Source organism: Notechis scutatus, chromosome 3, assembly GCF_049901735.1.
Source record: "Notechis scutatus isolate UNSWTSFEM ecotype Mainland chromosome 3, rNotScu1.2, whole genome shotgun sequence".
In the NCBI taxonomy this organism is placed as follows: Eukaryota; Metazoa; Chordata; class Lepidosauria; order Squamata; family Elapidae; genus Notechis; species Notechis scutatus.
The window spans coordinates 1,359,361-1,386,690 of record NC_142011.1 but is presented as its reverse complement, the minus strand read 5'-3'; the positions used below and the strand labels follow the sequence as shown (position 1 = coordinate 1,386,690).

Here is a 27,330-nt window from a genome sequence, read left to right as displayed (position 1 = left end):
ACATACAGACCGGGTGAAAACAGGCTCAATAGCAGGAACTGTGAGAGGGATCTTGGAGTCTTAGTGGACAACCAGCTAAATAGGAGCCAGCCGTGTGCAGCAGCATCCAAAAAAGCCAATGCAATCCTAAGTTGCATTAACAGAGGGATACAATCGAGATCCAGGGAGGTACTAGCACAACTCTATAAAGCCTTAGTAAGGCCACACCTAGAGTCCTGCATCCAGTTTTGGTCCCCACGTTATAAAAAAAGATGTTGAGACTCTAGAAAAATACAGAGAAGAGCAACCAGGATTATGAGGGGACTGGAGACTAAAACAAAAAGAAGAAGATTAAAATAACCTCCAAGATTATTTTAAAGAATTAAACGGGAGTTGTTGAATTTGTCCCGCTGGGGCGAGAGTTGCCCCCCTTGAGCTTGGGTTGGCCAAGATGGAGCAGCAAACGGCTGCACCGCGTGACCCTGAGATGAGATCAGGGGGTGCTCGGAAGAGGAGAAGGAGCAGGGAGGGAGGGAGGGAGGGAGTGGGGGGGAAAGAGCCAGGGAGGAAAACCGAATGCCGGACTCTCAAGGACTCCGGCTAATTAGCTCTGGAGTCCTGAGGAGAGAAAGGACAAAGAGATTGGAAGAGGGAAAAGCAGGTCGGCTTCTCTGCTCCCCCACCCACCCACTGCAGAAGGGCTTCAATTAGCCTGAAGAAAACTCAACACAACGCCCCCCCAAATAATCCATGCTTTCTGGTTATTTATTTAGTTCCTGCTGCTTCTGCTGCATTAGCCGGCCTTGCTCTGCAGGAAGGGAGCTCTCTTCCGGCAGAACCCTTCCCCCAGAGCCCCTCCCCCTTTGAGAAAGCTGAGAGCAAGGGGGGGGAGGGGATGAGCTCAGCCCCCCCGTGGGAGGGGGAAGGAAAAGGGGGCCTTTTGCATGCTGTGTCTTGGGTCTGGGGGCTCTGGCATCCCATCGACCTCAACAGCAGCTCCGTGTGTTCCACAGAAATCCTTCCCTCCACTCAGCCGCGTCCCCTTCACAAGCGGGGAAGGGGGGGAGTGAGGGGCATTTGGGAGGCAATTCAGGGGTTGCTGTCTTCTCAGCACCTGCCACAAACTGTCATCTCAGCAGCTCCTTTCCCACAACAGCAATGTGATTCTACCTGGAGGGGCCCTCGCTGCTCTCTCAGCCTGGCGGTTCTCTTGCCGACGTTTCCCTACCCAACTAGGGAACATCATCAGCGTAGAAGGGAATGGGGTCTGAAAGAGGAGAAAGAGACTGCGCTGCAGAGTCAGCCGGAGGGTTCGCAGATATTTTCAAATCTATCCCTGTCTCAGTGCTCTATCCCCTACCTGCCTGAAGGCATCCATTATAGTGCCAGTCCCTAAGCAGACAGTCGTGGCGTCTCTCAACGATTATAGGCCAGGAGCTTTAACATCTGTTGTCATGAAATGCTTTGAGAGACGGGTGTTGAACTACATTAAGGCTAGTCTCCCATCTACTTTGCACCCGTACCAATCTGCATGTAAGAGTCACAGATCAACTGATGCTGTGCTGTCTAAACAGTTTAATGGGATTTGGGATAGTTAGTTAGGATGTGTGAGCTGTCCCCTTAAGGGAAGGCATCATGGTAAATGGAGTTAAGGCATCCTGGGAAATGTAGCCCATGTCATGTGGTCACATCCGTCATCCAGATTGGTCACTAAATTGACCCTTGGTGGGTCGGGGGAGGTCTCCTTCCCTCTTGCCTGAAACCACCATTACCATGCGGCCGCTTCAATCATCGTGGGGTTGAGACCTTAGGATCTTCCTACACCACAATGCAGATATGCAAAGGATTGGACATTTAAGAAGAACCTCATCATCCATGTGAGTTGACAGGATGCCTGATGAACCAATAAAAAAAGACTTTGTATGGATGCTTTGTGGAGTTTTATCTATCTGCCTTTGTACAGTATTTGTACGGGACAGGCAGAATAGCAGGAAGATAATAAGGTCTCAACCCCAGGATGATTGAAGCAGCCGCATGTCTATTGTTGTCCATATTGTATTGAATCATTTGGAACAACAGGGAACTTACACAAGGCTGTTATTTGTGGATTACAGTTCTACCTTTAACTCCATTCTACCCAAGGGGTTGTTTCTTAAACTATCCAATTTGGGCATAAATCACGAGATTTGTTTGTGGATAAAGGGTTCTCCGACCGATTGGCCACAGCCAGTAAGGATGGGATCTCACCATTCTTCTACTCTGATGCTAAGCACAGGAGCCCCCCAGGGTTGTGTGCTAAGTCCCTTCCTTTATTCTTTGTACACACAACTGCACCCCATTGTATGACACCAACACAATTATTAAATTTGCAGATGACATGACAGGGGTGGGGCTCATTAATAAGGACAATGAGGCTGCTTATAGAAAGGAAGCACAAGGGCTGACACCGTGGGGTAAAGAAAATAATCTCACACTGAACACCAAAAAAAGAACTTATAGAACTTATAATTGACTTAAAGAACTTATAATTGACTTCTGGAGGAAGAGAGACGTACATTTACCACTGTACATAAATGGTGAGGAGGTGGAGAGGGTGGGTGGTTTTAAATTCCTGGGCGCTTCTATCTCGGAGGACTATGAATGCAAACGTGCTTGTGAAGAAGGCACAGAAGAAGAGGCTGCCCTTCTTGAGAAGGCTCAGGGAGATAAATCTATCTAAGCATTTCCTTCTGTCCTGCTACCATAGCACCATTGAGAGTGTCCTGACATACGGCATCCTTGCATGGGATGGGAGCAGCTGTGGAGCGGACAAAAAAAGGCTCTACAGAGAATCATTCAAACTGCCCAGAATATCAATCGTGCTTCAGCTACCAGCCCTGGGCGACATCTTTGCCTCTCGCTGTTTGAGGAAGTCGCACAACATTCTCAGCGACTCTTCCCATCCTGCTCACAATCTTTGTGAAGCTGTTGCCTTCTGGCAGGAGATACAGATCAATTAAAACTTGGACCACACGAGTTTCCTGAACAGTTTTTATCCCAGAGCTATAGTGGCACTTAACAATGAACTTAAGGACCACCGTCAGTGAGCTGCTCTGTTGTGTGGATGCTTGTGTGTTTTTAGGAGGCGGGGAATTATGGCGTGTGTGTGTGGGGGGGGATTGTCCTGTGTGCGTGCATGTTGAGTCTGGTCTCTGGGTGTTATGTGAATTTCGTTGTATGTTTATACTTTGTTTATTCATACAATGACAATAAAGAATTCAATTCCATTCAAAAAGGGAAGGAGTGGAGGAGGAAGAGGAGGAGGATCGTGGAGTTATTCAAGGTCCTCTCTGAGCTTGGTTATGTTCTTGTACACGTTTTTGCTACCAAACTAGATAACATCATCAGTGCTGGAAGGGAGTGGGGTTTATGGAGGAGGGGGAGGAAATTTGTGGGGTCCTTGGTGCGCTCTGAGCTTGGTTGTTTTCTTGCAGACGTTTCATGACCCAACTAGGGAACCTCATCAGTGGTGGAAGGAACTGAGGTTTGTAGAAAGGGAGAGAGGAGGACTTTTCATTACCCAAACTACAAAACATCCTGAGTGCTAGAAGGGAGAGGGTTTCACTGAGAGGAGGAGGAGGAGGAGGAGGAGGAGGAGGAGGAGGAGGAGGAGGAGGAGGAGGAGGAGGAGGAGGAGGACTGTGGATCCTTGGTGCTTCCTGAACTTGGTAGTTTTCTTGCAAATATTGAGTGAAGCCCAGGACAAAGAGGAGAAGAAGGAAGGAAGGAAGAGGGAGTCAGAGGGAGAGGGAGGAGGAAGAAGAGAATACAGAATCAACCTTGGGGATCCTCCCAGGCCAACCTGAAGCAGGGGACCCTCGACCATTCCAGACAGGTGGCTCTCCAATCTCTTCTTCTTGGAAACCTCCATCCATGGAGCCCCCTCACCTCCTGCAAGCCGGCCGCCCCTGTGCTCTCCAGAAATCCCGCTTCCACCTACGATTGGGGCTTGAGCCCCCATCCCTGTCCCCACAACCCCCCCGCCCGTGGCCTGTGCCTGCCGTCCCTCACACACACCCTGCTTCACCTGAGCATGAGGTTCATCAGCTGCAGCCCTTCGCCCTTCAGGAAGCGATCCCGGTTGGAGCTGAGCATCAGCGAAGAGCAAAGCGAGTCGAAGAGGTTCTCCATCATCTCCTCCTCCTCGGCGGGGCCCGGGTTGTGCCGCTTGAACACCTGTCCCGAGGGGACACAGCGGGGGAGTCATCAGCCGGCTTCCCCCGGGACTTCCCCCCCACCTCCCCATTTCGTGGCAGCCCCTGAAATACTGGACGGCTCCCCATCACGTCCCCCCCGGGTCCTTCTTGGCCTTGAAACGAGACATGCCCCAGTCACGCAACCCTGCTGGGCAAACGGGAGGAACTGGGCTGAGGAAGATTTATGTGAAGGAAATATGCACAGAACTGCTAAGGAATCTCAGTCCTTCCACTCCCCCACCATTCGGCCAGAAGCGAGGAAGCTTCCTGGGTGAGAAGCGAAACGTCTTCAGGGAGGGGGGGGGAATCAAGGAAGTCCAGCTGCTTTTTGGAAGGAAAAAACAACAAAACCCCACCTTTGGGACTTGCAGGCAGGAGCTGGCCTTGCATGGGACCCCCTTTCGACAGGTTGGCTGGGCGGCCCTGCTGCGTCACCCCCTTATCTTCCCACTGGATGGTGTCCTTGGGGCGGCCTTGCCTGACCAGCTGCAGGATGAGGCGGGGAGGGAGCCCCCCCCTCCCCTGGTCTTCCCATCAGATGGCTCTTGGGGCAACCTTGCTGGGGGTGGGGGAGAAGGAGTCTGCCTCCCCCTTTTTCTTCCCACTGGAGGGCTCTTGGGGCAGTCCTGCCAGGGAGGAGGGAGTCTGCCCCCCATTACCTGGCTGCCAGGCTCCGATCCCCAAACACTCTGGACCAAAGCCCAGCAACCCAAAGAGCTTGAACTGCAAGGCAGACCCTCCCAAGGTCTCCTCCATGCCACGGGCACCCTGTGGACACACGGGGGCTGGGGGGGAGGATGCCCGGCCCGGAGACAGACAAGCCCTCTGCCCCCCCCTCCAGCTCAGAGTGAGGGGGGGGGTGTCACGAAATCCAAGGGAAGCCACTTCCAGGTACTGAGAAGCAGGGAGGGAGGAGGCCGGGCCCCCTGGCAGCTTCTGGCCGAAGAGGATCCCGTCCCAGGGAGTCTCAACTTATGACCTCAGCTGGGAGCAGAACGGCCGTCGCTGAGCAAGGCGGCTGTGATGGGAGTCGCGCCCAAGAGGAGGATCCCTTTTGCCAGGGTTACTAACCAAACCCCTGAAAGTTAAAGTCAATCCGGGCTTCTGCCATGGACTTTTGTTATTTTAATTTTGAAATCCGTTTCCCACCCAGCTCCTACCCCACAACTCTGGGTGGCACCTGCAGCATGAAAGGAACATGGAGGAAAGGGTTCAACAAGTTGCAAGCCGATTGAGTTGTTTAAAGAAAACGTTTTGGAGGGCTCGTTTCGCGAGGGGCGGCAGCGAATATTGCAATAAGATAATCGTCAGTCTTCAACCAGAGGGGGGAACGATATGTGTGCAATGTTGTTGGTTTTTTCATGCACCTTTTGAATGCTTTGATTGTTTTGGGTGTTTTGTTCCTTCTGTTCCCCTTTTGAATCTTCTTTTTTGTTTTTTTTTGAGTTCTGTGTTCTGCATTTTAACTTTGTTTTGAACCAAACGGAAAACATCTAAAGAAAAGCACTAAAAACCCCATGAAAATCGAGCTCCGCAGAAACACTTGGGGGGGTCAGAAGCCAGCTGGACCCTGGGATGCCAGTCTGTCAAGCCCCCAAATTCTGATCATGTCCCAGGCTGGCCTTTAAGTCGCCTTTTTTTCCCCAGCACCATCGTAACTTCCGACGGTCACTGAACAAGCAGACATACGTCAAGGACCACCTGAAAATGCTCCTCGCGGATCCTTCCTGGGCTGCGTGAAGCAGGTGGGCTGCAGCCCCCACGCTGGGTCTCAAAGCCTCTGCCCATCGCACCTGCTCCCCTCCCCTCCCCTCGGCTGAGCCTTCCCCCCTTCTCTCCCCCCCAGCCCCCTCTCAGGCCAAGCCAGAGGGCAGCAAATCACTCACCGACAACTGCTGAAGCAGGACGTCGATCCCATCCAGCTCCCCAGCATCTCCCGGTTGTCTGCAGGAAGGAAGGAGGAGAGGGGGTCAAAGGTCAGCTCTGACAACCCCCCACTCCCAACCCGGCAAAGGAGAGGAGGGGGCACAAGCCAGATTTGACAGCTACCTCCCAGGTCAATCTCAGCTTCTAAAATCGATAGGGCTGGCCAGAGAGGTGGGAGGGGATTGAGGGGGGCACGGAGCCCGCTACGGACTGGGCGGGGGTGAGTGGGTGGGTGGGCAGGTCCAGGACTCACCGTCTGTGTTCTGGAGAAGGATGGCCAGCACTTCGCTGCAGTAGAGCTTGTTGGCATCAAAAGGCATCTTGGCCTGCAAGGGGGGGGGGGGCAGGGCGGGGGGAGAGCAGAGCAGCCGGTCAGGAAATGCATTTTGCCCCCTTCCCAGGGCCAGGGAACTCCGGTCTTGGAGGTGGGGGGGTTGGGAGGGGTGCCCAGCCAATGCCAACCCTCTTCGTGTTTTCAAGGGACGATTCACACCCTGGTCAGTGCCTTTTCTCACTTTGACCATCGGGAAGACGACACAAAAGCACGGCCAGCCGGACAAAGAGGTTTAAAAAACAGCTTTGATCCGTGGGCTGTCAAGACTCCCAAATACAGCTACAATCACTCCATGCATACGTGGAAACGTGTTACTAATTACTTGCATAAGGACCATTTTCTATAATATTAGGTGTGTTGTATTATACCATCCTTATGGGTAGCAACCAGCAGGAGCAAAATCGATTTCACTGTATATATGTACAATGATAATAAAGGTGGTTGTTATTGTTGTTATTCTTATTGTCATACTCATCCTCATCATATTCATCACACAGTCAGTCAGACGTTCAGACTGGGTTTGGCATTTTTGTCGACCTATCGAGCCCTTCCTAAGGACCGGCATGCAAAACTGGATGTTTGATGGCGTTACAGAGATCGCCGCAGGATGGAAGCTGTTCCAAGCAAAGCTGCCCTTCTGCAATTGACCGGTGGCAAATCGGTCAATGCCACGGATGGTATTCAAGTGGTGCTCCAGTTGTTTTGGGACCGCACCCAGGATGCCTATGACTATTGGTACCACCCTTGCTTGCCTTTGCCATAGTCGTTCTATTTCTGTTTGTAGGTCTTTTTCATTTCTTTCTCTTCTGCCGTCTCCAGGCATGGCCACATCCACTATCCGGACTTTTTTTGTCTTTCTTGTCGACAACCCAGGGTGTTATGTGGCAGGTGTCTGTCTTTCTGGATTCTGAAGTCCCAGAGCAATTTAACTACTTCATTTTCCATGACCATTTTTCTACTTTGGGGTCCCGGGCAAATGATATTTCTTGCAGATCTTCCAATGGACCATTGTTGCTACTTTGTCGTGCTGCTGCTTGTAGTCAGTTTGTGCAATCCTCTTGCAGCAGCTCACCAGGTGGTCCACTGTTTCTTCAGCTTCTTTGCATAGGCAGCACTTCCTGTCTGTTCCTGTCTTCTCCATTCTGGCTTTGCATACATTTGTCCTGCCCCTGTTGGAATCTGATTCCGAGGCGGAGGCTGAGCAGCGGACAGGGAGTGGGAGTGTGGCTCCGGTGGCTGTGGAGGAAACTGGGGAAGGGCGCAGGCTGGCTGGGCATTCAGAGGAAGGCCCAGGGCCACCCCCTCTTCGTCCTAGGACACGCAGGGAGGAGCGGAGAAGGGAGCAATGTGAGTTACGGGGGAGAAAAGGGCCCTGATTCCCTTCATTAGCTGCAGCTGGGAAAACAGGATTTAAAAAGGGCGTTTGCGCATAGCACCTTGCTGGAAGCAAAGCATGAATTATCTTTGTTTGTCAAGTCTTATATGGGTTCTGGCATCCTCGCAACTGTGTGTGTTTCATTATCTTTTGAAGTCTGCAATTCCTCATCCTGGCCTGTCTCGTTAATTGCTGCAGCGTGGTTTGTATTGGTTTTTATTTATAATCTATATGTACTTTGGGTTCGGACTGAATTTCTTCCCTTTAAAAACTGTTCTTGGGAGAAGGTTTTTTTCTCCAGCTGATGATCACTGGACATTGGGGGCCAAGTTGGAGGAATTAAAGAGACGTTACCTACTTTTGTGACTTTGTTGCTTTTGTGCCATGCCCCTTTGGGTCATCGCACATTTGTCCTTAAGGCTTGGTCTTGCGCAGCCAGAATTAACCCCTCGGTCTCTTTCTTTAACTTTCCTGCACTTATCTATTGCCAGGTCTTGTTATTGTCTGCTTTCCCTGTTATTTTTTTTTTAAATGTACTGGCCATGTAGTGCTTTGTCTTCCCATGCCTCCGTTCTGTTCCTCATTTGGTCTTCCTTGTAGGCCAGATGGTGGTGTTGTTGTTATCATTATTATTATTATTTTGACACTGGACGGACTGGACAGCCAGTTGTCCAGAATGGTATGTATGCTAAGGAGGTCCAGTCTTAGGAACTTTTAAGACTTCTGGACTTTAATTCCCAGAATTCAACACCACCTGGGGAATTCTGGGAGTTCCTACAGGTCCTAAAGCCGCCACAGTTGGCCACCCCGCCTTAAGATGAAACGTCAGAGAAAATCTGCCCATGGCTCACCTTCAGCCTCTTAAGAAGCCACTGCATGAGGCCCTGCTGGGCGGCATCCGCACACACCTCCGGCCGAAACTCCGCCATGTTCTCAATGATAGCTTTGAAGAGGATTAAGAGGGGGGGGGAGAGAGAGAGAGAGAGAGCACAGAAGACACTTATCGGTGCTGAATTTCCAGAGATTTCACAGTCACGAGCGTTATCTTAGCAGGCTTCCCAACGCGGCAGCGTTCCCTACAACAATGTTCCTCGACAATGTTGGCGTGGACTTCAACTCCCAGAATTCCCCAGCCAGCCCTGGTTGAGAAACATTGCCCTAAGACATGGACCTCTGGCCTGGGGCGATGAGAGCCCGGTCATGCCTTGAGAGGCCCAGGCTGCTGGAGATGGGTTCCTCACTCTTGTTCGCACACCCTTGTCTGGAAGTTGAGTCATGGCAACTGGACTTCCAGACAAGCTTCACTGACGTATCTCCACCCCCCCGTTGTCATGCTTCTCTCTTCGACTTATTGTCCATGAATATTGTCGATTCATAAACAATGCAAAAGAAACACGAGGAGAATATATCTGTAGTAGCTATTGAGATCCTATAGATGGCGCTAGCACTAGCAGCAAACTGCAGTGTCTATAAACTTGTATAGGGCCTCTTGGCTACTTGCACGAACTCATCCTCTATCTGTTGGGTTGGAAAGTCCTGGACTTTCCAGGCTTATAGGTGATCTCATTTTACTAACGTCATCACTACTCTTAAGGATTGGTTGGGAGGTTTTGCCCATGTAGCATCTATTCTCCAATCCAGATGCTGTTATCTATGTTGCCTTTGTCTTCTTGTAAAAACCCTATAAATGTAATAAAGGCTGCCCATGCAGTCAGACATCTTGGCACCCTGCACGATGGCTGGTCTTTGAAATCCATCCTATATCAAGATGATAACCAAAGAGACGGATGGAGAGCAGAGAGCTGGAAGGAAGGAGGGGGACTTTACCATCAATCCTTCCACACTTTTCCAGTGTGGAAGAGCGCCACTGGGACCCCAGGCTCTTGGAAGGTAGGAAGTCTAGGAGGATACGGGAAGATTTCACCTTAGAGGGCAAGAGACTGCTTCCCCTTCCAATGGGCACCCAACTTACCCAGAGTATTATGGACGCCGTCCGCCTCTTCCTTGACGCTTTCATCCAGACGCTCCAGATTCTGCACCAACAATGCAACCACCTGCCCGTCCACCTGGGCCAAGGAAAAGGAAGAGAGAAAGGGCAGAGCCTGTTAAGTGTTTGCAGCAATCCAACCAGCACACAAGTAAACAATTCAGCAGGATTCATTTATAGAAGAAATTTCTTTATATACATTAATACTGTATATAATATTACAGGGCCAGCACCAAGGAGGCTCATTTCAATTTCACTGTACACATGTTGTGCATTGACAATAAACGTTTGTTTGATTGACTGATAATATACAGTATGATGCATGCATACAATACCCATGCAGCAGAAGTCAGAACCAGAACTCTTAATCCAGAAGTCGTAATCACAGAAGCTATATACACAGAAGCAAATCAACGCTTACATACAGTTCCTTTAGTTCTAGTTTACTTTATTCCCATTGCACCTCGTACAATGAAATCAAACACCATCTCCAGTGCACATCATGACCAGGACCATGAAAATAAACACATACAGAAAATATACAGAACTAAGCCACGCCCAGGCTCCGAGCCGGCTGGCATGGTTCACAACAGGTACTGTTTCTTAGTCACCAAACAGTTCCTGTTGGCTGGTTTGTTGTTGTGGCTATCCCAGCTCATAATTTCCCATATGGAGACAAGAGTCAGGGCAAGCAGGCTGGAGAAAGGAAAGGCCCCTGCACTGGCAGACCGCAAGCAGCCAAACACAGCAGAAACCAAAATGGCTGCCACTGAGGGACGCTTTGATTAGTAAAACGGTCTTTCGGTCAAAACTTTGATCCCCCGTTGGACAACTTATGCTCCAAAGCACCTGAGGGCAGGACAAGAAGTAACGGGGGTGGGGGTGGGGAGATAGTTAAAGAGAGATGCAACCTGGAAGGAAGGAGAAATTAGTACCACTCTGTAATGTCTCGGTAAGCCCATGCTTGGAATATTGCATCTACTTTTGGTTGCTGCAATATATAAAAAAAGAGGTTGATGCGTGAGGGGCCTTTCGCTTTTATATATATATATATATAGATGTATTAAATTGGTATGCCGTCCATCTCACTGTTGGAAGAGACTCTGGGCAGCTTACAACATGACTAAAAAAAAAAAAAGAGGCAATATCACATGATTAAAATTAAGAAAGATTAAATAAAGACCAAAAGCTACCCACCAGCTTCCTCCCGGCATACAGTACCCTTAGAAAGGACTCCAGCCCAGCTGGCAGAGCCAACTTTTTAAGACTCTCCTTTTTTATTATTTATAAGAATTTAGAAAATTTATAAGGCTGCCCACTCGCCCTCTGTGACTTTGGGCAGCTTACTATTTTTTTTAAAAAAAAACAAACCAATATACAAGCATAAAACCAATAATAACTATGCACCACTCAGAGCCGTTGGTGGGAGAAGGGCAGTTATACCAACTTAACCAATAAATAAATAAATGGGGAGTGAAGGATTGTAAGGCAGTCAAATCAGGCAGAAGAGCAAATTAACTTGATTCAGGGAAAGCCTCCAACTTCTGTTCAGGAATATAAAGGATTTGATCTGCAAAGCCGGCGGGGGGAGAAACGCTTTGTGCTTCCTCCAGCAAGCAGTTTATTGACCGCTCAGGAAAGGTCAGCTGGACTGCTGCTGGCTGTGCACAGTGATGGCCGAGAAGGAAGGGCTTTGCATCTGCTGATGGGACAAGCACCGTGAGCTTTGGTGTCAAGCAGGAAGGCCACCTCTCCTGGGGACCCGCCCTGCTAAAAGATGAAGCGAAAGATCCCTCCTTTTGGGGCTTTTGGGAATCGATTGGAAAGGGAGCTCTGAAGTGGGAAAAGGGGGAAAGAGAAGCGATGGGATCCAGGCAAAGGAGTCAAAGGGGAAGGAAATATTCAGGCTGATCGAAAGAGTCTTCGTGATTGATCGATTGATCGAAGAAATAAATAAGCAAGTAAACAGATCTGGGAGAGGGGAGGACGGGCTAGCTTGCAAAGTTCAAGATGGGAGTCAAATCTATATACATATAAGCAAAAGACCCCTCAACACATCATCACAAAATCTCCAGCCTACAAACTTGAAATTGGGCACGTTATGTTCCTCTTGGCTTCTAGGGGCTCACTAAGAAAGGATTTTTCCAAATGTCCCTCAGACAATTTAGAGTATTTCCTATATTATTATTATTATTATTATTATTATTATTATTATTATTATTATTATTATTATTATTATTATTATTATTATTATTAACACACTCTGATGCTAAAGAGTTCTGCTCCCCCTCCCACCTGAAAAGAAATCTCTTCCAAAGGCAAAACACAAAAGCAGAGAGGAATTTCAGTTTCAGTTTCAGAGCAGCACCAAGCAGCTTTAGTACAGAACAGTTGAGCTAAGCCCCGCCTAGTCTCCTTGCTGCCTCCTTCTTGCTCACGCAGCAAATACTCTTTCAGTTTCCAAACAGCCCTTCAACTCTCTCACACACTGACAGGACGCTCCAGCCTGGCTGGAGAATTCTGGGAGTTGAAGTCCACAAGTCTTATAAAAAAGTGGCCAAGTTTGGAGACCTCTCTGCCTTAAATGAATCTCATGGCGGTCTAACTAGACGTCATTGGCAAAAGCCTGAAAGAATAATTTGTCCAACTGAGCTGAGAGAGAGAGACAGAGACAGACAGAGTGTGTGTGTGTGTGTGTGTGTGTTTATGTGTGTCATTATTTCCATCAAAGAAAGGAAAACCTTTCAGCCCCTCTGGCTCAAAGCCGGACAATCAAAGGCACTCGAATAAGCCGTAAGAAAAGAGAAAAAGAGAGAAAAAGGGGTTTTTCTCTGGGTTTATTGCTTCCCTGGGCGAGAGATTCGGGACGCTTCACCTTCTGTGCTTCTATTCTGTGGGCAAGCGGCAGAGCGGCCTTCAGGGCAACTGCCATTAACCTCTGGAAGGTAACACAATGGCACACCCAGCGCTGAAGGCCGCCACGTGGGAGCCACGAGAATCTTCGCCCCGCTCCGAGTTGAACTGGGGGAGGGGCGGGTGGAGTCCCTGGGGGCTCTCTGAGCCTCGTGGCTTCCCTTCACCACCCAACTATCATCCCTGCGAGGGAGGGAGGGAGGGAGGCTGTGGAGGGGAGGAGGAGGACTGTGGGGTCCTTGGTGCTCTCAAGAGTTGGTGGTTTCCTTGCAGCTGTTCCATCACCCAACTAGCAACAGTGTTGGGAGGAAGTGGGCTTTGTGGAGAGGAGGAGGAGGAGGAAAATAGACACTTTGGTGCTGAGATTAGTTGTCATCTTGAGACATTTCATGACCCAACTAGTTAACATCATCAGTGCTAGAAGGGAGGGAGGTTGCAAATAGGAGGAGGGGGGGTGGGAGAAGGAGGAGAACTATGTATGAGGTCCCTGGTGCTCTCTGAGCTTGGCTGTTTTCTTGCAGACATTTCATGACCCAACTAGGGAACATCATCAGTGCTAGAAGGGGGGGGGAGGAGGAGGAGGAGGAGAACTATGGGGTCCCTGGTAATCTCTGAGCTGGGTTGTCTTCTTGCAAATGTTCCATTACCGAACCAGGGAACATCGTCAGTGTTGGGGGCGCTTGTCCAGAGGGCTCAGGACTCCCCCCAAAGGGATGTGGGGCCTCTACAAAGAATCTCCCTTTGCTTTCAAGGCTTTGACCCACAGCCCCAGCCAGAGATGCCACCAGGTGCTACTTACCAAGGCGTCTATGAGGACCCCTGCCCCTTCCTCACTCTCGTGCAGGGTGTCGATGTCCGTGAGCTCCTGCAGAAGGTCCACCACCGCGATGGCGACATGTAAGGTTAGGGTTAAGGCAAAGCAGCAGAACCTCCTTCCCAGAAATTAGGGGAGCAGGGGGCCTCCAAAAGGGACCCCCCCCCAAAAAAACGTCTGCGCGGATCAATGCCCTTCAAAAATAACCGCTGGGCCTTCCAAAGCAATTGAGCAATTCTTGAAAGAATGCAAGCTACCATCCACCTCTGAAGGACCTCCATCTTCTTCAAGCGTGTCTGAAGACACAACTCTCCCTCCACCAGGCTCCTGGGGGTTGGGGTCGGGTTAAGGTCTTGGGATTTAAGAGCCGGCCAGAAGTGAAGCTGTTAAAATATAGGCTGATGCAATAAGAATGACTCAGCCTAACATGGATATGTCCCTTTAAGACTAGGGATGGGTTCTATCCCTTTAAGAGGCGTTTATATAAAGGCAGACTTTAGAGGGCGTGACCTCTCTCCTTGTGTATTCATTGCAATACCAGAGTTCTCCATGTTAAGAGTTAAGCAGTTGGCTTACTTGTAAGTTATTTTGCCTACCCCATATATGTCTGCATATAACTGTATTGTATATAAACCACAGTTAAATGTCTGTGTGCTGTGCTTTGCTCCTGGGTTGTCTATAATAGCGGTCACGCTGCAAACGCTCTGACAGGGGGACACGGATGTGCGCCAAAGGTTGGTGAGAGCTGATCCCTCCAAGGGATCCATTCTGCACCCTTTTTCCTATTCTGCTTGGATCACTGTGGACCACCTAAAACCAGTGGCCTTATCAACACCATTTCCCAATCAATCAGTCAATGAAAGTCAACCTCTAGGCCTCTCCATCTTCCGAGGCCAGTTTTGGTGAATCCGTTACTAGCCAGGCTAATGTCCAGGGATGTGGGGCCACAGGAAGCTTTTCAAAACTGCTCAACAGCTGGGGAGGGGGGGGCAATTCCTTCCCCCTCCCCCACCTTTTTGAGAGACAGTAATTCTCAGGGATATGCAGTTGTCAACGAGAGCCCCACGCTTTTTGACAAGAATGAGAGCAATAATTATCTAATAGTGACAAGCCTTCTGCAAAATTGGCTAGGGGTGTCCCCCCTTGTCAACTTTTAAGGCTTGGGGACTTCAACTCCTAGCATGGAATTCTGGGAATGGAAGTCCACAAGCCTTCCAGTTGAGAAAAGTTGAGCAGTTCTGGTCTTAGGGTCAAGATTCCCACTGGAGGTTGGACACAAGACTCAAGTCCCCAAGTCTTAAAGCTGACACGGTTGGAGGCCCCTGGTTTAGGGCCACAATTGCCATTTCCTAAGTTGCCTGCTCTCTCGCTAGGAGGTCTCTGTCGAGATTCTCCATCCTCAAGTCACGGTTGTCCCAAAGGTGCTTTTTTTTATCCAAGAAGCAACTGGACCTCCTGGTTTTTCTTTGAAGACGTTTCGCTTCTCATCTAAGAAACTTCTTCAGCTCTGACCATCCACCATCCAGTCTTCACCATCCAGCCAGAGCTGAAGGAACTTCTTGGAAAGTCCAGTTGCCACTTGGGAAGAAAAGCTAGGGAGGAATTGCTGAAGCTGTGGACAAACCTGCCATAAACAGCATCCGTGCAAAACTCCAGGGCTGCAAAAACCACCTTGATGCTAATAACTGGAGAAGAGACAGACTCATAATAAAGCTGCAACCAATTAACAAAGAAAGCTGGAAGAAAATTAACATGCGATGCACTTAAGAGTGCGCTGCCCTATTTCTACTCATTAACCTCAGAGGCCGTTCCTCTAACCGCAGCCCCGTCTCGCTCATCCGAGACTTATGGGGTCCTCTCCGGTCAGTTTTGACCTTGGGCACCCAGATTCTGAAACGTCCTATATCACAGCTCTTCCGAGGGCCCCTTTGAGATGCACCAAAGACACCTTTGTTGATGTTCTTCTCCATCCTCTGCCTGGCATCCAGGACACCGAATAACAGGGCTTGGAAGAAATTTGGAGATCTTCTAGCCCAGGGGTCTTCAAACTTGGGCAGCTTTAAGATTTGTGGACTCCCAGAATTCCTCCTCCTCATCAGGTTAGCTCAAGAATTCTGGGAGTTGAAGCCCTCAAGTCTTAAACTTGCCAAGTTTGAAGGCCCTTGGTCTAGTCCAGTGATGGCTAACCTATGACACGCGTGTCACTCGTGACACGCCGAGGCACTTTGACTGACACGCCTGTTGGTGTGGGGAAAACCTGCACATTTAGAGGCTGCCTGTGCTCTGCTCCAATCCCTGCTCCCTGCTTGTGGCGTGGTGTCACCGCTGCCGCGAGATCTTTGCAGCAGAGAACCAGTTTTAACCGCCATAAACTGAGGTTTGTCAGTTCCATTACCTCAGGAACGCTACAGGAGGAAAGGAGCTCCATGAGGTTCACAGCCCTGTAAGGTGGCCTTCCGATCCCCACATCCTGCACCTGCAGCCCTGAGACCAGGGAGACGAGTTTCACAGCCCTGTGTGATCACCCCAGCCCAGTCCGACTCATAAACCAAATTATTGATATTTCTTGAAGTGACACACGACCCGAGGAAGGCTACACTTTTTCCCGATTTTCGACACACCAAGCTGAAAAGGTTAGCCATCACTGCTCTAGTCCAACCCCCTGTTCACGCATGAGAACCTATTGTCAGGATTCTGGCAGGATTCGTGTCAAGGGTGACAATGGATGATGCGTCTCAGAGTTGGCTAACTGTCAGGATCCCAGCAGTGACCCCCCATTCAGTCATGAGCCTCGAGTCAAACTTCCAAAACTTCAAACGGATTTATTGGGAGTTAACATGTTGGCACTGCCTGGGTGAAGCTGACTCTGAGCCACATAATTCATTGTTACCCTTGACCCTGGTTTCCCCACCACCACCCTCTGGGTGTATCGTAATTCCTATTCTCCAATGGGACACATCCTTAGCCAAGAGTCATCAATCAGGGTCTCCAGTGAGAATTTTGCTCAGCAGAAAGTTCAGTCGCCTAGTTACTATCTTTGAAAACATTGATGGAATGCACTTTTGCTTTTGCAAGCTACTACACTGCTCCCCCCCCCTCCCTTTCTGTTGGCAACTCTAAAAGACCATAGAAATATTTTATGAGTTGACACCTATACCATCTCAGACAAGTGACTGTCCAGTCTCTTCTTAAAAACCTCCAGTGTTGGAGCAGCCACAACTGCTGCAACGGTCGTAAGTGGGGAAAAACGGTCCTCCTAAATCGTTTTTTGCAGTGCTCTTGTTAACTTTGAACAATCACTAAATGATCTGTTGTTAAGCTGAATAGTGTCCTTTGAACCATACATCCTATTTCAAAAAAAGATGTTTTGATAAAGGCGCTTGATGCAATATTATTTTATCACCGGGGAGAAAAGTCACTTAATTCGGATGATCTGCTCCCAAATAGCTGCCGAACGAGAAAAACGAATCAATTGGAAGCGAATGAAAAGAGTGAGAGATGCTTTCAGTCACGTCAGCCCACCCCTGGGGGACATCAACAACCCCAGTTTGTTCTTCCTCTTGTCCAGATTCAGAAGACCTGCCAAGCTCCTGTCTGGCAAGATTTGATATCGAAACGCGTCCGTGATGGGCTTGTGCGAATTTGCTTCCTGATCTTTTGATACCCTTTCTTGTCTGTTGTACGCAGCGATAGAAGTGAATTTTAGCAACAAAGAGAAAATGAAGGGTTTTTTTTTCTTTTCTTCTTCTCTCTCTCTCTCTTTCTCTTCGGAGAGTGATTTAAAGATAAAAACAGCGGGTTCAAGGCTCCAGGGACAGAGACCTGTCCTCGGGGAAGCGTGATGCTATATGTCAAAACTCTTAAAGCATGTCCTGTAAATTGATATGCCAATGGTGAGACATGCAAGGTGTTTCGTTTCCACATACCCCCCCGAATAGCAATCGTTTGCTCACCATTTATCCTTGGTGTTTCAAACTGTAGCTCTAGGGGAGGAAACAGAATAAATTCCTTGGCAGGTTTGAGATCAAGCAGAAAATTCAGCTCTCCGCTCAGCTTGGAAAAGTAACCTAGAATAAGGGAAGGGCTGGTGCGTCGCTTGTCATCACGGCTTCTGGTCCAACCTTGACTGCCAATGGACCTCTTGGCCCCAGTGATTGGATCCTTGGCTACCAACAAACATCCAGGCACAGGGAGAATAACAGGGCTGGAAGGGGCCTTGAAGGTCTTCTAGTCCAACCTTCTGCTCAAGCAGGAAACCCTATGCCATTTTGGAGAAATGTAGAAGAGTAACTTATCATCCCTTTAAATGTACACTAATTGTGGCAGGCATTAAAATAATGAGATGGCTGTCCAGTCTCTTCTTGAAAGCCTCCACCGTTGCAGCATCCACAACTTCTGGAGGGAAGCAGTTCCACTGGTTAATAGTTTTCACTTTCAGGAAATTTCTCCAGTTTCAGGTAGCTTCTCTCCTTGATTAGTTTCCATCCATTGCTTCTCCTCCTGCCTTTTGTTGCTTTGGGAAATAGATTTGACCCCTCTTTTCTCTGCGACAGACCCTCAAATATTGCAAGTGTGGTGTCGTATCATCCCTACATCTTTATTTCAGTAGACTAGATATCCAATTCCTGCAACTGCTCTTCGTATGTTTCAGCCTCCAGTCCTCTAATCCAGTGGTCGCCAACCAGTGGGCCAGGGACCACTGGTGAACCGTGAGAAAATGTTGGTGGTTCGCAGAGAAATGTTCCCCCCAAAGCAATTAATCCAGGCTGCGCAGAAACACAAGACTGCACCGTCCACATGGCCCACAGGAACAGAATTGCGTCGCTTGCATTGCGAACAACACGAGGTAGTGAGGGGAGGGGGGAAAGGGAGGAGTGGGTGAACTTGCCCCACTCGCCCCAAGCGCCTGGCTTGGCCACCCGGCTGCTCCTTTCCGCTTCTTCTTTTGCTTCTGGCTGCACGCAAGGAAAGCAGCCAAAGTCTTTCTTTCTCCTCCCCAAACTCCGCCAGAAATGAGACTTTGGGACCCTGCAAGGCCTCCTGCTCCAAGAGGCTGCACCAGCAAAGACTCATTTCTGGTGGAGTTTGAGGGAGAAAAAAGACAGACTTCTGCTGCTGCTGCTGCTTTCCTTGCATGAAGCCAAAAGTCTCTCCTCTCTCTCTCTCCCCCTGAGAACGGAGCTGGAGACGGTATCCTGCGATCCCAAATAAAGAACGATCGATCGGTAGGAAAAGGGGGTGGGGGGATTTTCCTGCAGATTTTTTTGGCATGTTCCCAGGGTCTCTGGTCCGTGGGATTTAAAAGTATGAGCTTGGTGGTCCCTGAGGTCGAAAAGGTTGGCGACCCCTGCCCTAATCATCCTGGTTGCTCTTCTCTGCGCTCTTTCTGGAATCTCAACATCTTTTCTGTATCATGGCGACCAAAACTGGATGCAGGATTCCTCGTGTGGCCTTACCAAGGCCTTATAAAGAGGCACTCTGGCCAATGCTCATTGTTACCCCAGATTCATCACAGCTTCTCATGGCTGACGGGGACAGAAGCGGTCGTATTTTCTCTTCTTCAAGGCTGCCACTAGCAAGACCTCCATCATTCATGTCCCTCTGCGTGACCGGCCCATCCTAGTCAACCTTTTAACAAATGACATGGCGCCGAGGCTACTGAAGCCTTCAAAAAAACCTTGAGGGGGGGAAGGAACTTTCAAGGCCACAGAGCTGCTTACGCAGAGGAAATATTTCCAGATACATTTTCTCCTGGTCTGCGGCTGCTGCTGTTTTCCTAAACTGAACGAGGAGCAGGTGGATTTGCAGAGAAAAGCATTGCATAGTTGGAAGCTCAAACCAGCAAAAGCAGCCACGAAAATCCCCCTTTCCCCCCACCTCTGAACTGGGGGCCCAGTTGGATGGTTTCAGCTTGATGATGATGATGATGATGTTCTCCATTCAATCGTGGCTGACTCTTGGTGATTTTGTGGGCCGGGGGAGGGGGCTCTTCATATCCTCCCACCTTGAACGAGCAGTCCTTGTCTGCTCTGGCACCGGTGTCCCTTTTCAATGGTGCCCAGCCAACGTGTTTCTTTGGCAGCCTGGTTTCCTTTGACTGCAAACTCTTCCCAATGTAATTGCTTCGTCCGGTGAATTTCCCCCACAAGACCTGGCCAAAGGAAGTGAGGTGCCGTTCTGCAGTTTTGCCTTCCAGGGACAGGTCTGGCATGTGATGCGCTCCGGTGTTTGTTAGACTCTTTTGCTGTCCAAAGAGCACGCAGGGCGCCTTCTCCAGCACCATAGGCTCCAACGAATCCATTTTCCTCCTGCCCTGCTTTCTTAAGGCCGAACTTTCACAACCACAGGGAGCTACGGGGGACACAACGGAGCAGACTAACCTACATTCAGTGGCCAGTTGCTCCTAGCTTGACTGCCTTAAATACAATGAGCTGCATGCACCAACATTTCATTTTAATGTATGCTAATTAGTGTACATTCAAAGTGACAATAAAGCTATTGTCAACTATAAAACGTGCATATAAAATGTTTTATGAGTTCTGTTCTGTTCTAATATTCTATTCTATACTGTACTATACTATACTATTCTAATTCTATTCTAATTCTAATCCATTCCATTCTATTCCATTCCAATTCTATTTCTGTTCTTAATAATCTACTTCTATTCTATTCTAATATTCTATTCTTATTCTTATTCCTATTCTATTCTAATATTCTATTTCTATTTTATTCTAATATTCTATTTCTATTTTGTTCCATTCTATTTTTATTCTAATATTCTCTTGTATCCTATCCTATCCTGCATTCTATCCTGCATTCTGTTCTGTTCTCTTCTACTCTATTGTTATTCCCTTCTATCCCTCATTATATCCTATTCCTATTTTCACAAACGTAAGTTAGCACACACCGCTCAGCGTGCCAAAAGTAGCCGCTGTGTACTATCTCTGTGGACATTCTCCGTCATCCAGGTCATGGTTGTCCCAAAGGGGCTTTTGTTCCAATGGACTTCATTGATTTTTTTTTCTTGAAGATGTTAGTTAGAATGGAAAAAGCTTCTTGGATGAGCAATGAAAGGTCTTCCAAAAAAAAAAAATCAACAAAGTCCAATTGCTGTTGGGAGAAAAGCCCCTTTGGGACATCATGCAGCATCTTTAAAGAAGCCAAACCAGAAAAAAAAAATTATCCTTTTTTTGTTGTTGTTGTTCTCAAAGAACACTTGAGACCTTGTTGTTAAATCTGGTGGTGTTTTTTTTTTTTTTTTTTTTGCCTTCTCATCTAGCCTGTCTTCCTTCCTGGCCAAGATAACATTTCTAAACAGAGGTTTTCAACTGTTACTTATCAGTCACTAGGAAAGGCAACTGGCTGACATCAGACGGGTGGCGTCTGGCAGATTTGTTTAAATGCGTACGGCAGCCTTGCAGGCAATTCTCACAAAGCCTTTTCAAATTTTTTTTTCCCCTCTGCAGCTCCAGGTCAATTCAAGATAAAAGAGACAGAAATATCTCCCAGCTGCTTTCTAACATGGCAGATAGAGGCTGCCTTAATAACCCTCTTGGGCAGGGATCTGCAAACTTGGCGACTTTTAAGACTTGGGGACTTCAACTCCCAGAATTCCCCAGCCAGCTAGGCTGGCTGGGGAATTCTGGGAGTTGGAGTCCCCAAGTCTTAAAGTCTCCAAGTTTGAGGACCCTTGATATAAACAAATGGAGATGCGGAAGACCACAAGCCTCCACCCCAACCCTTCTTTGAGGTCTTCTTCACCCTAAAGCAAGGGTGGGGGAACCATGGGCCTTTTAGGACTTGGGGACTTCGATTCCCAGAATCCCCCAGCCCGGCAGGCTGTTCCCCATTCATCCTTTATCACGTTCCATCCTATTTGCCGAACCAACTTGGAACTGAGGAGACATTTGAGAACAATAAACCAGTGGAACAACTTGCCCGCAGAATCTGTGGATGCTCCAACACGGGGACTTTTTAAGAAGAGACTGGAGGAGGGCCATTTGTCCGGAATGGTATATAGGGCAGGGTGGGCGAACGTTTTTGACACCCCGAGTGCTGAAACGGGAGTGCGCCTGCGAACACAGGGGAGCGCCAGAAGCCAGAAGAACAGCTGGCCGACGCACATGTGGGCATGCGGGAACCCAGAGGAGCAACGGGCGACGGCTGGCGTGCTCAGAGGCATGGCTCTGCATGCCACTTCCGGCACGCGTGCCATAGGTTCGTCATCATGGGTATAGGGTACGAGTGTCTATCCTTGGCATCTTTAAGACTGGCGGACTTCAATAAGATAGATCGATAGATCGATAGATAAAATTAAGAGGCAGACAGACAGGACAGACACAGATAGATATACAGACAGTCAATCTATAGACACAGTCACAGACACATGTAGGTAGGTAGAGGTAGAGATGTAGAAAGATAGGTAGATAAGTAGGTAGGTAGGTAGAGACTATGGATAAAGATAGATAGATAGATAGATAGATAGATAGATAGATAGATAGATAGATAGATAGATAGATAGATAGACAGACAGACAGACAGACAGACAGACAGACAGACATTGTAGACATGAAGATAGATAGATAGATAGATAGATAGATAGATAGATAGATAGATAGATAGATAGATAGATAGATAGATAGATAGATAGATAGACAGACAGACAGACAGACAGACATTGTAGACATGAAGATAGATAGATAGATAAATAGATAAATAGATAGATAGATAGATAGATAGATAGATAGATAGATAGATAGATAGACGGACAGACAGACAGACAGACAGACAGACAGACAGACATTGTAGATAGATAGATAGATAGATAGATAGATAGATAGATAGATAGATAGATAGATAGATAGATAGATAGATAGATATACAGACAGACAGATATTGTAGACATGAAGATAGATAGATAACTAGATAGAAGATAGATAGATAGATAGATAGATAGATAGATGGATAGATAGATGGATAGATAGATAGATAGAGATAGATAGATAGATAAAGATAAGAGGCAGACAGACAGGACAGACACAGATAGATATACAGAAAGTCTATCTATAGACACAGTCACAGACACATGTAGGTAGGTAGAGGTAGAGATGTAGAAAGATAGGTAGATAAGTAGGTAGGTAGGTAGAGACTATGGATAAAGATAGATAGATAGATAGATAGATAGATAGATAGATAGATAGATAGATAGATAGATAGATAGATAGATAGATAGATAGAGATGATAGATGGATGGATGGATGGATGGATGGATGGATAGATGGATGGATGGATGATAGGTAGGTAGGTAGAGACTATAAAGATAGATACTATAGATAACGATAGACAGACAGACCGTCAGAGATGTAGGTAGGTAGGTAGCTATAGAGACAGACAGACAAAAGATTCAGTTCTAATTTACTGAAGGGGCAAAACCTTCCAAAGTGGGCCCACAGATGGGAGGGGGCAGGGTCTCTCAGCCAGCCCCCCTCGCCTCCCCCAAAACCGCCCATCCGCAATGTGTTTCTTTACATTCCCCACCCGGCCACCTGTGCATCTCCCTGGCGGTGCTGCAGGCCCCGTTTCTCCCAAGACGGACCTCCGGAGCCCCCTTCTGAGACAGCCGGCCGCGCTCCCCCTCCTCCCCAGACAATCCTTCCGGCTGCCCCGGCCCTGAGCGAGGGCGAGAGACCGACACAGACCAAGCGGGGCTGATCCCTCCCCCTCGAGAAGGATATCGGTGTTGTCGTGGCCCAGCAGCCCCAGGAGCGAATGCACGGCGTTGAGCTCCACCAGGAGATGGTAGAGGTCCGGCATGGTGGCCACCACGTGCATCTCTTGGATGATGTCATTGAGGTCCAGCTCGGATTCCATGAATCTGCGGACAAGAGGAGCACAAGGGATCAAGAGGGGTCCAAAAGATCTCGTCTCCCATCCCGAGGGGAACCTGGCGGCTTGCCCCAAAAGATGCTTTCCCCCCCCCACCAAAAAAAAGGCAACTGGACGTTCTTGGGGCTTTTTGTATCCCCTGGAAAACATTTCGCTTCTCAACCAAGAACTTCCAAGTCAGAAGCTTCCTGGAGGAGAAGCAAAACGTCCTCGGGGAAAACACCCAAGGAAGTCCAGTTGCCTTTGGGGGGAAGCACCTTCGGGACAAGCAGCTGGATTGTCCAGATCAAAATTCAGACACTTGGCAACTGGTTCGCACTTATGACCGGCCGTTGCTGTGCCCGGGGTCACATGGTCCCCCTTGGCGACCTCCTGACCACCAAAGCCACTGGGGAGCCTAGATTGACGGAAGACCCGTGTTATCATCAGAACAAGCATATGGCGATTCACTTCACAAAGGTCGTGAGAAAGGCTGCAAAAGGGAGTAAGATTCCCTTAACGAACGCTTGCTTAGCGACAGAAATGTTGGGACCCCGTTGCAGTGGTAGCTCGGGGATTATTTACTTTATAGGTGTTATCATTTCCATCTTTTTAAATAGTTTCATAGTTTTATAAACGTAAGCCCCCCCAGAAGTGCCTCAGTGGAGTTGGGCAGGTATGGCAACCAAAGAAGAACATAGGAAGACAGCCTGGGCTGTCTTGCTCCTCCTGCTCCCTTCCTCCCCGAATCCCTCCTCCTCCTCCTCTTCTTCTCCTCCTCCTCCTCTCCTCCTCCTCCTTCTCCTCCTTCTCTCTCCTCTTCTTCTCCTCTCTTCCTCCTCTTCTCCTCCTCCTCCCCTCCTCCTCCCCTCCTCCCCTCCTCCTCCTCCCTCCTCTCCTCTTCTCCTCTCCTCTCCTCCTCCTCCTCTTCTCCTCCTCCTCCTCCCCCTCCTCCTCCTCCTCCTCCTCCCCTCTCCTCCTCCTCCTCCTCTCCTCTCTCCTCCTCCTCCTCCTCCTCCTCCTCCTCCTCCTCCTCCTCTCCTCTCCTCCTCCTCCTCCTCTCCTCCTCCTCCTCCTCTCCTCCTCCTCCTCCTCCTCCTCCTCCTCCTCTCCATCTTGGGTTTGGTGTTTTGTTGCTGTTAAGCCAAAGGGAAGAGCAGCCTCTGCCTCCACCATCCTCATGGCCAGATCCAAGCCCCAACTGGCCCATTTTCATCCCGGCGTCTCCAGGAGATGCGCTGGCCCCGGCCTCAGCTTTCCCCTCCCTGGACTTGATCACCATCCCAAAAGAGTTGATGGGGCTTCTGTGCAGCCATTCCTTCCGGGTGGCATTTAGGACGGCCACCCAGAGAAACGAACAGGCGGGCAGGGCCAGGCCCTTCCCCAGACGGAAACAGGGAGGAAGACCGCCAGGAAGTGAGTTAGGGCTCTTCATCAAGGCCCGTTGCTGAAGCCAGGCGGTGGGGGGGGTCGAGGGCAACGGGGGTCCTTTCAGCTCCAAATGGAGAAGGGAGGGGGAGGGGGAAGAGAGAGAAGTAAGAAACAGAGAGAGAAAGGGAGATAGAAAGACAAAAAAGAGAGAGAGGAGAGGAGAAGAGAGACAGCAAGAAGAGACAGAGGGAGAGAGAAAGAACAGAGAAAGAGAGAGAATAAGAACAGAGAGAAGAGAGACAGGAGATAGAAGAGACAGAGACAAAAGAAAAGAAAGAGAGAAAAAGAAACAGAGAAGAGAAACAGAGGGAAGAGAGAGGGGAGAGAGAGAGAGAGAAAGAGAGAGAGAGAGAGAGAGAGAGAGAGAGAGAGAGAGAAGAGAGAAACAGAGGGAGAGAGAGAGAGAGAGAGAGAGAGGGAGAGATCGATCCTTTGGATAATTCAATAGTCGAACCAAATCTGTAGCCTTTTCTGGATGTTTAGCCCAGGACCACAATTGAGCCCAACATTTCTCTTGCCAAGTGAGGCAGTTAGTGAGGCAGTCATTAATTGAATCACTGCAGTTGTTAAGTTACTAACACAATCATTACGACCATTGACTTTGCTTGTGAGATGGTCACAAAAGGGGATCACGTGACTCAGGGACACGGCGACCGTCGTAAACACGAGTCTGTTGCCAAGCGGCTGAACTTCTATCACATGACCATGGGGATGCTGCAACGGTCTAAGTGTGAAAAACGGTCATAAGTCCCTTTTTTCAGTGCTGTTGTAAATGAACACCATTCAGGTGACCACAAGGAGACGGATAAACTCCCCAGGGGCCTCAGTGACCCTCTAAAAGGATGCAAATGACCAGCTGTCTGCAAGAAGCATAAATCCTTCCATCCTCCACCTTTTAATCAGAGGTGAAGAAGCTTCTTGGATGAGAAGTAAAATGTCTTCAAAAGAAAAGACCAGGAAAGTCCAATTGCCTCCTGAAAAAGCACCTTTGGGACAACCGGGACCTGGATAGCAATAGCCCTTAGAATTATATACTGCTTCACAGTGCTTTTCCAGCCCTCTCTAAGCGGTTTACAGAGTCAGCCTCTTGCCCCCAACAATCTGGGTCCCCATTTTACCGACCACAGAAGGAAGGAAGGCTGAGTCCACCTTGAACTAGTTATGATTGGATTGTTGGTAGTGAGCAGAATTAGCCTGCAATGCTCCATTCTAACCACTGTGCCATCACGGCCATTCCTTCCTTCCTTCCTTCCTTCCTTTTCCTTTCCTCTTTTCCTTTCTTTTCTGTCCTTCTTCTCCCTCCCTCCCTCCCTCCCTTCCTTCCTTCCTTCCATTTCCTTTCCTTTTCCTTTCTTTTCTGTCCTTCTTCTCTCCCTCCCTCCTTCCTTCCCTTCTTTCCTTCCATTTCCTTTCCTCTTTTCCTTTCTTTTCTGTCCTTCTTCTCCCTCCCTCCCTTCCTTCCCTTCCTTCCTTCCATTTCCTTTCCTCTTTTCCTTTCTTTTCTGTCCTTCTTCTCCCTCCCTCCCTTCCTTTCCTTCCTTCCCTTCCTTCCTTCCATTTCCTTTCCTCTTTTCCTTTCTTTTCTGTCCTTCTTCTCCCTCCCTCCCTCCCCTCCCTCCCTTCCTTCCCTTTCCTTCCTTCCTTCCATTTCCTTTCCTCTTTTCCTTTCTTTTCTGTCCTTCTTCTCCCTCCCTCCCTCCCTCCTTCCTTCCTTTCCTTCCTTCCCTCCATTTCCTTTCCTCTTTTCCTTTCTTTTCTGTCCTTCTTCTCCCTCCCTCCCTCCCTCCCTCCCTTCCTTCCTTTCCTTCCTTCCTTCCATTTCCTTTCCTCTTTTCCTTTCTTTTCTGTCCTTCTTCCTTCCTTCCTTCCTTCCTTCCCTTCCTTCCTTCCTTCCTTCCATTTCCTTTCCTCTTTTCCTTTCTTTTCTGTCCTTCTTCTCCCTCCCTCCCTTCCTTCCTTTCCTTCCTTCCTTCCATTTCCTTTCCTCTTTTCCTTTCTTTTCTGTCCTTCTTCTCCCTCCCTCCCTTCCTTCCTTCCTTTCCTTCCTTCCTTCCATTTCCTTTCCTCTTTTCCTTTCTTTTCTGTCCTTCTTCTCCCTCCCTCCCTCCCTCCTTCCCTTCCTTCCTTCCTTCCATTTCCTTTCCTTTTCCTTTCTTTTCTGTCCTTCTTCTCCCTCCCTTCCTTCCTTCCTTCCTTCCTTCCTTCCATTTCCTTTCCTCTTTTCCTTTCTTTTCTGTCCTTCTTCTCCCTCCCTCCCTTCCTTTCCTTCCTTCCTTCCTTCCTTCCATTTCCTTTCCTCTTTTCCTTTCTTTTCTGTCCTTCTTCTCCCTCCCTCCCTTCCTTCCTTCCTTCCTTCCTTCCATTTCCTTTCCTCTTTTCCTTTCTTTTCTGTCCTTCTTCTCCCTCCCTCCCTCCCTTCCTTCCTTCCTTCCTTCCTTCCTTCCTTCCATTTCCTTTCCTCTCTTTTCCTTT

General features: G+C 48.7%; 1 protein-coding gene across 1 annotated transcript in view; it reads right to left on the bottom strand.

The window, feature by feature from the left end:
- The window catches only part of CTNNBL1 (catenin beta like 1), a 111,182-nt gene that overhangs the window by 61,329 nt on the left and 22,523 nt on the right, over nucleotides 1-27,330 (bottom strand). Inside the window, 8 exon segments of the mRNA XM_087959024.1 lie at nucleotides 4,046-4,194; nucleotides 6,101-6,144; nucleotides 6,147-6,158; nucleotides 6,394-6,466; nucleotides 8,701-8,792; nucleotides 9,822-9,915; nucleotides 13,549-13,646; nucleotides 23,298-23,437. Of these exon segments, the coding sequence (XP_087815150.1) occupies nucleotides 4,046-4,194; nucleotides 6,101-6,144; nucleotides 6,147-6,158; nucleotides 6,394-6,466; nucleotides 8,701-8,792; nucleotides 9,822-9,915; nucleotides 13,549-13,646; nucleotides 23,298-23,437 (702 nt within the window).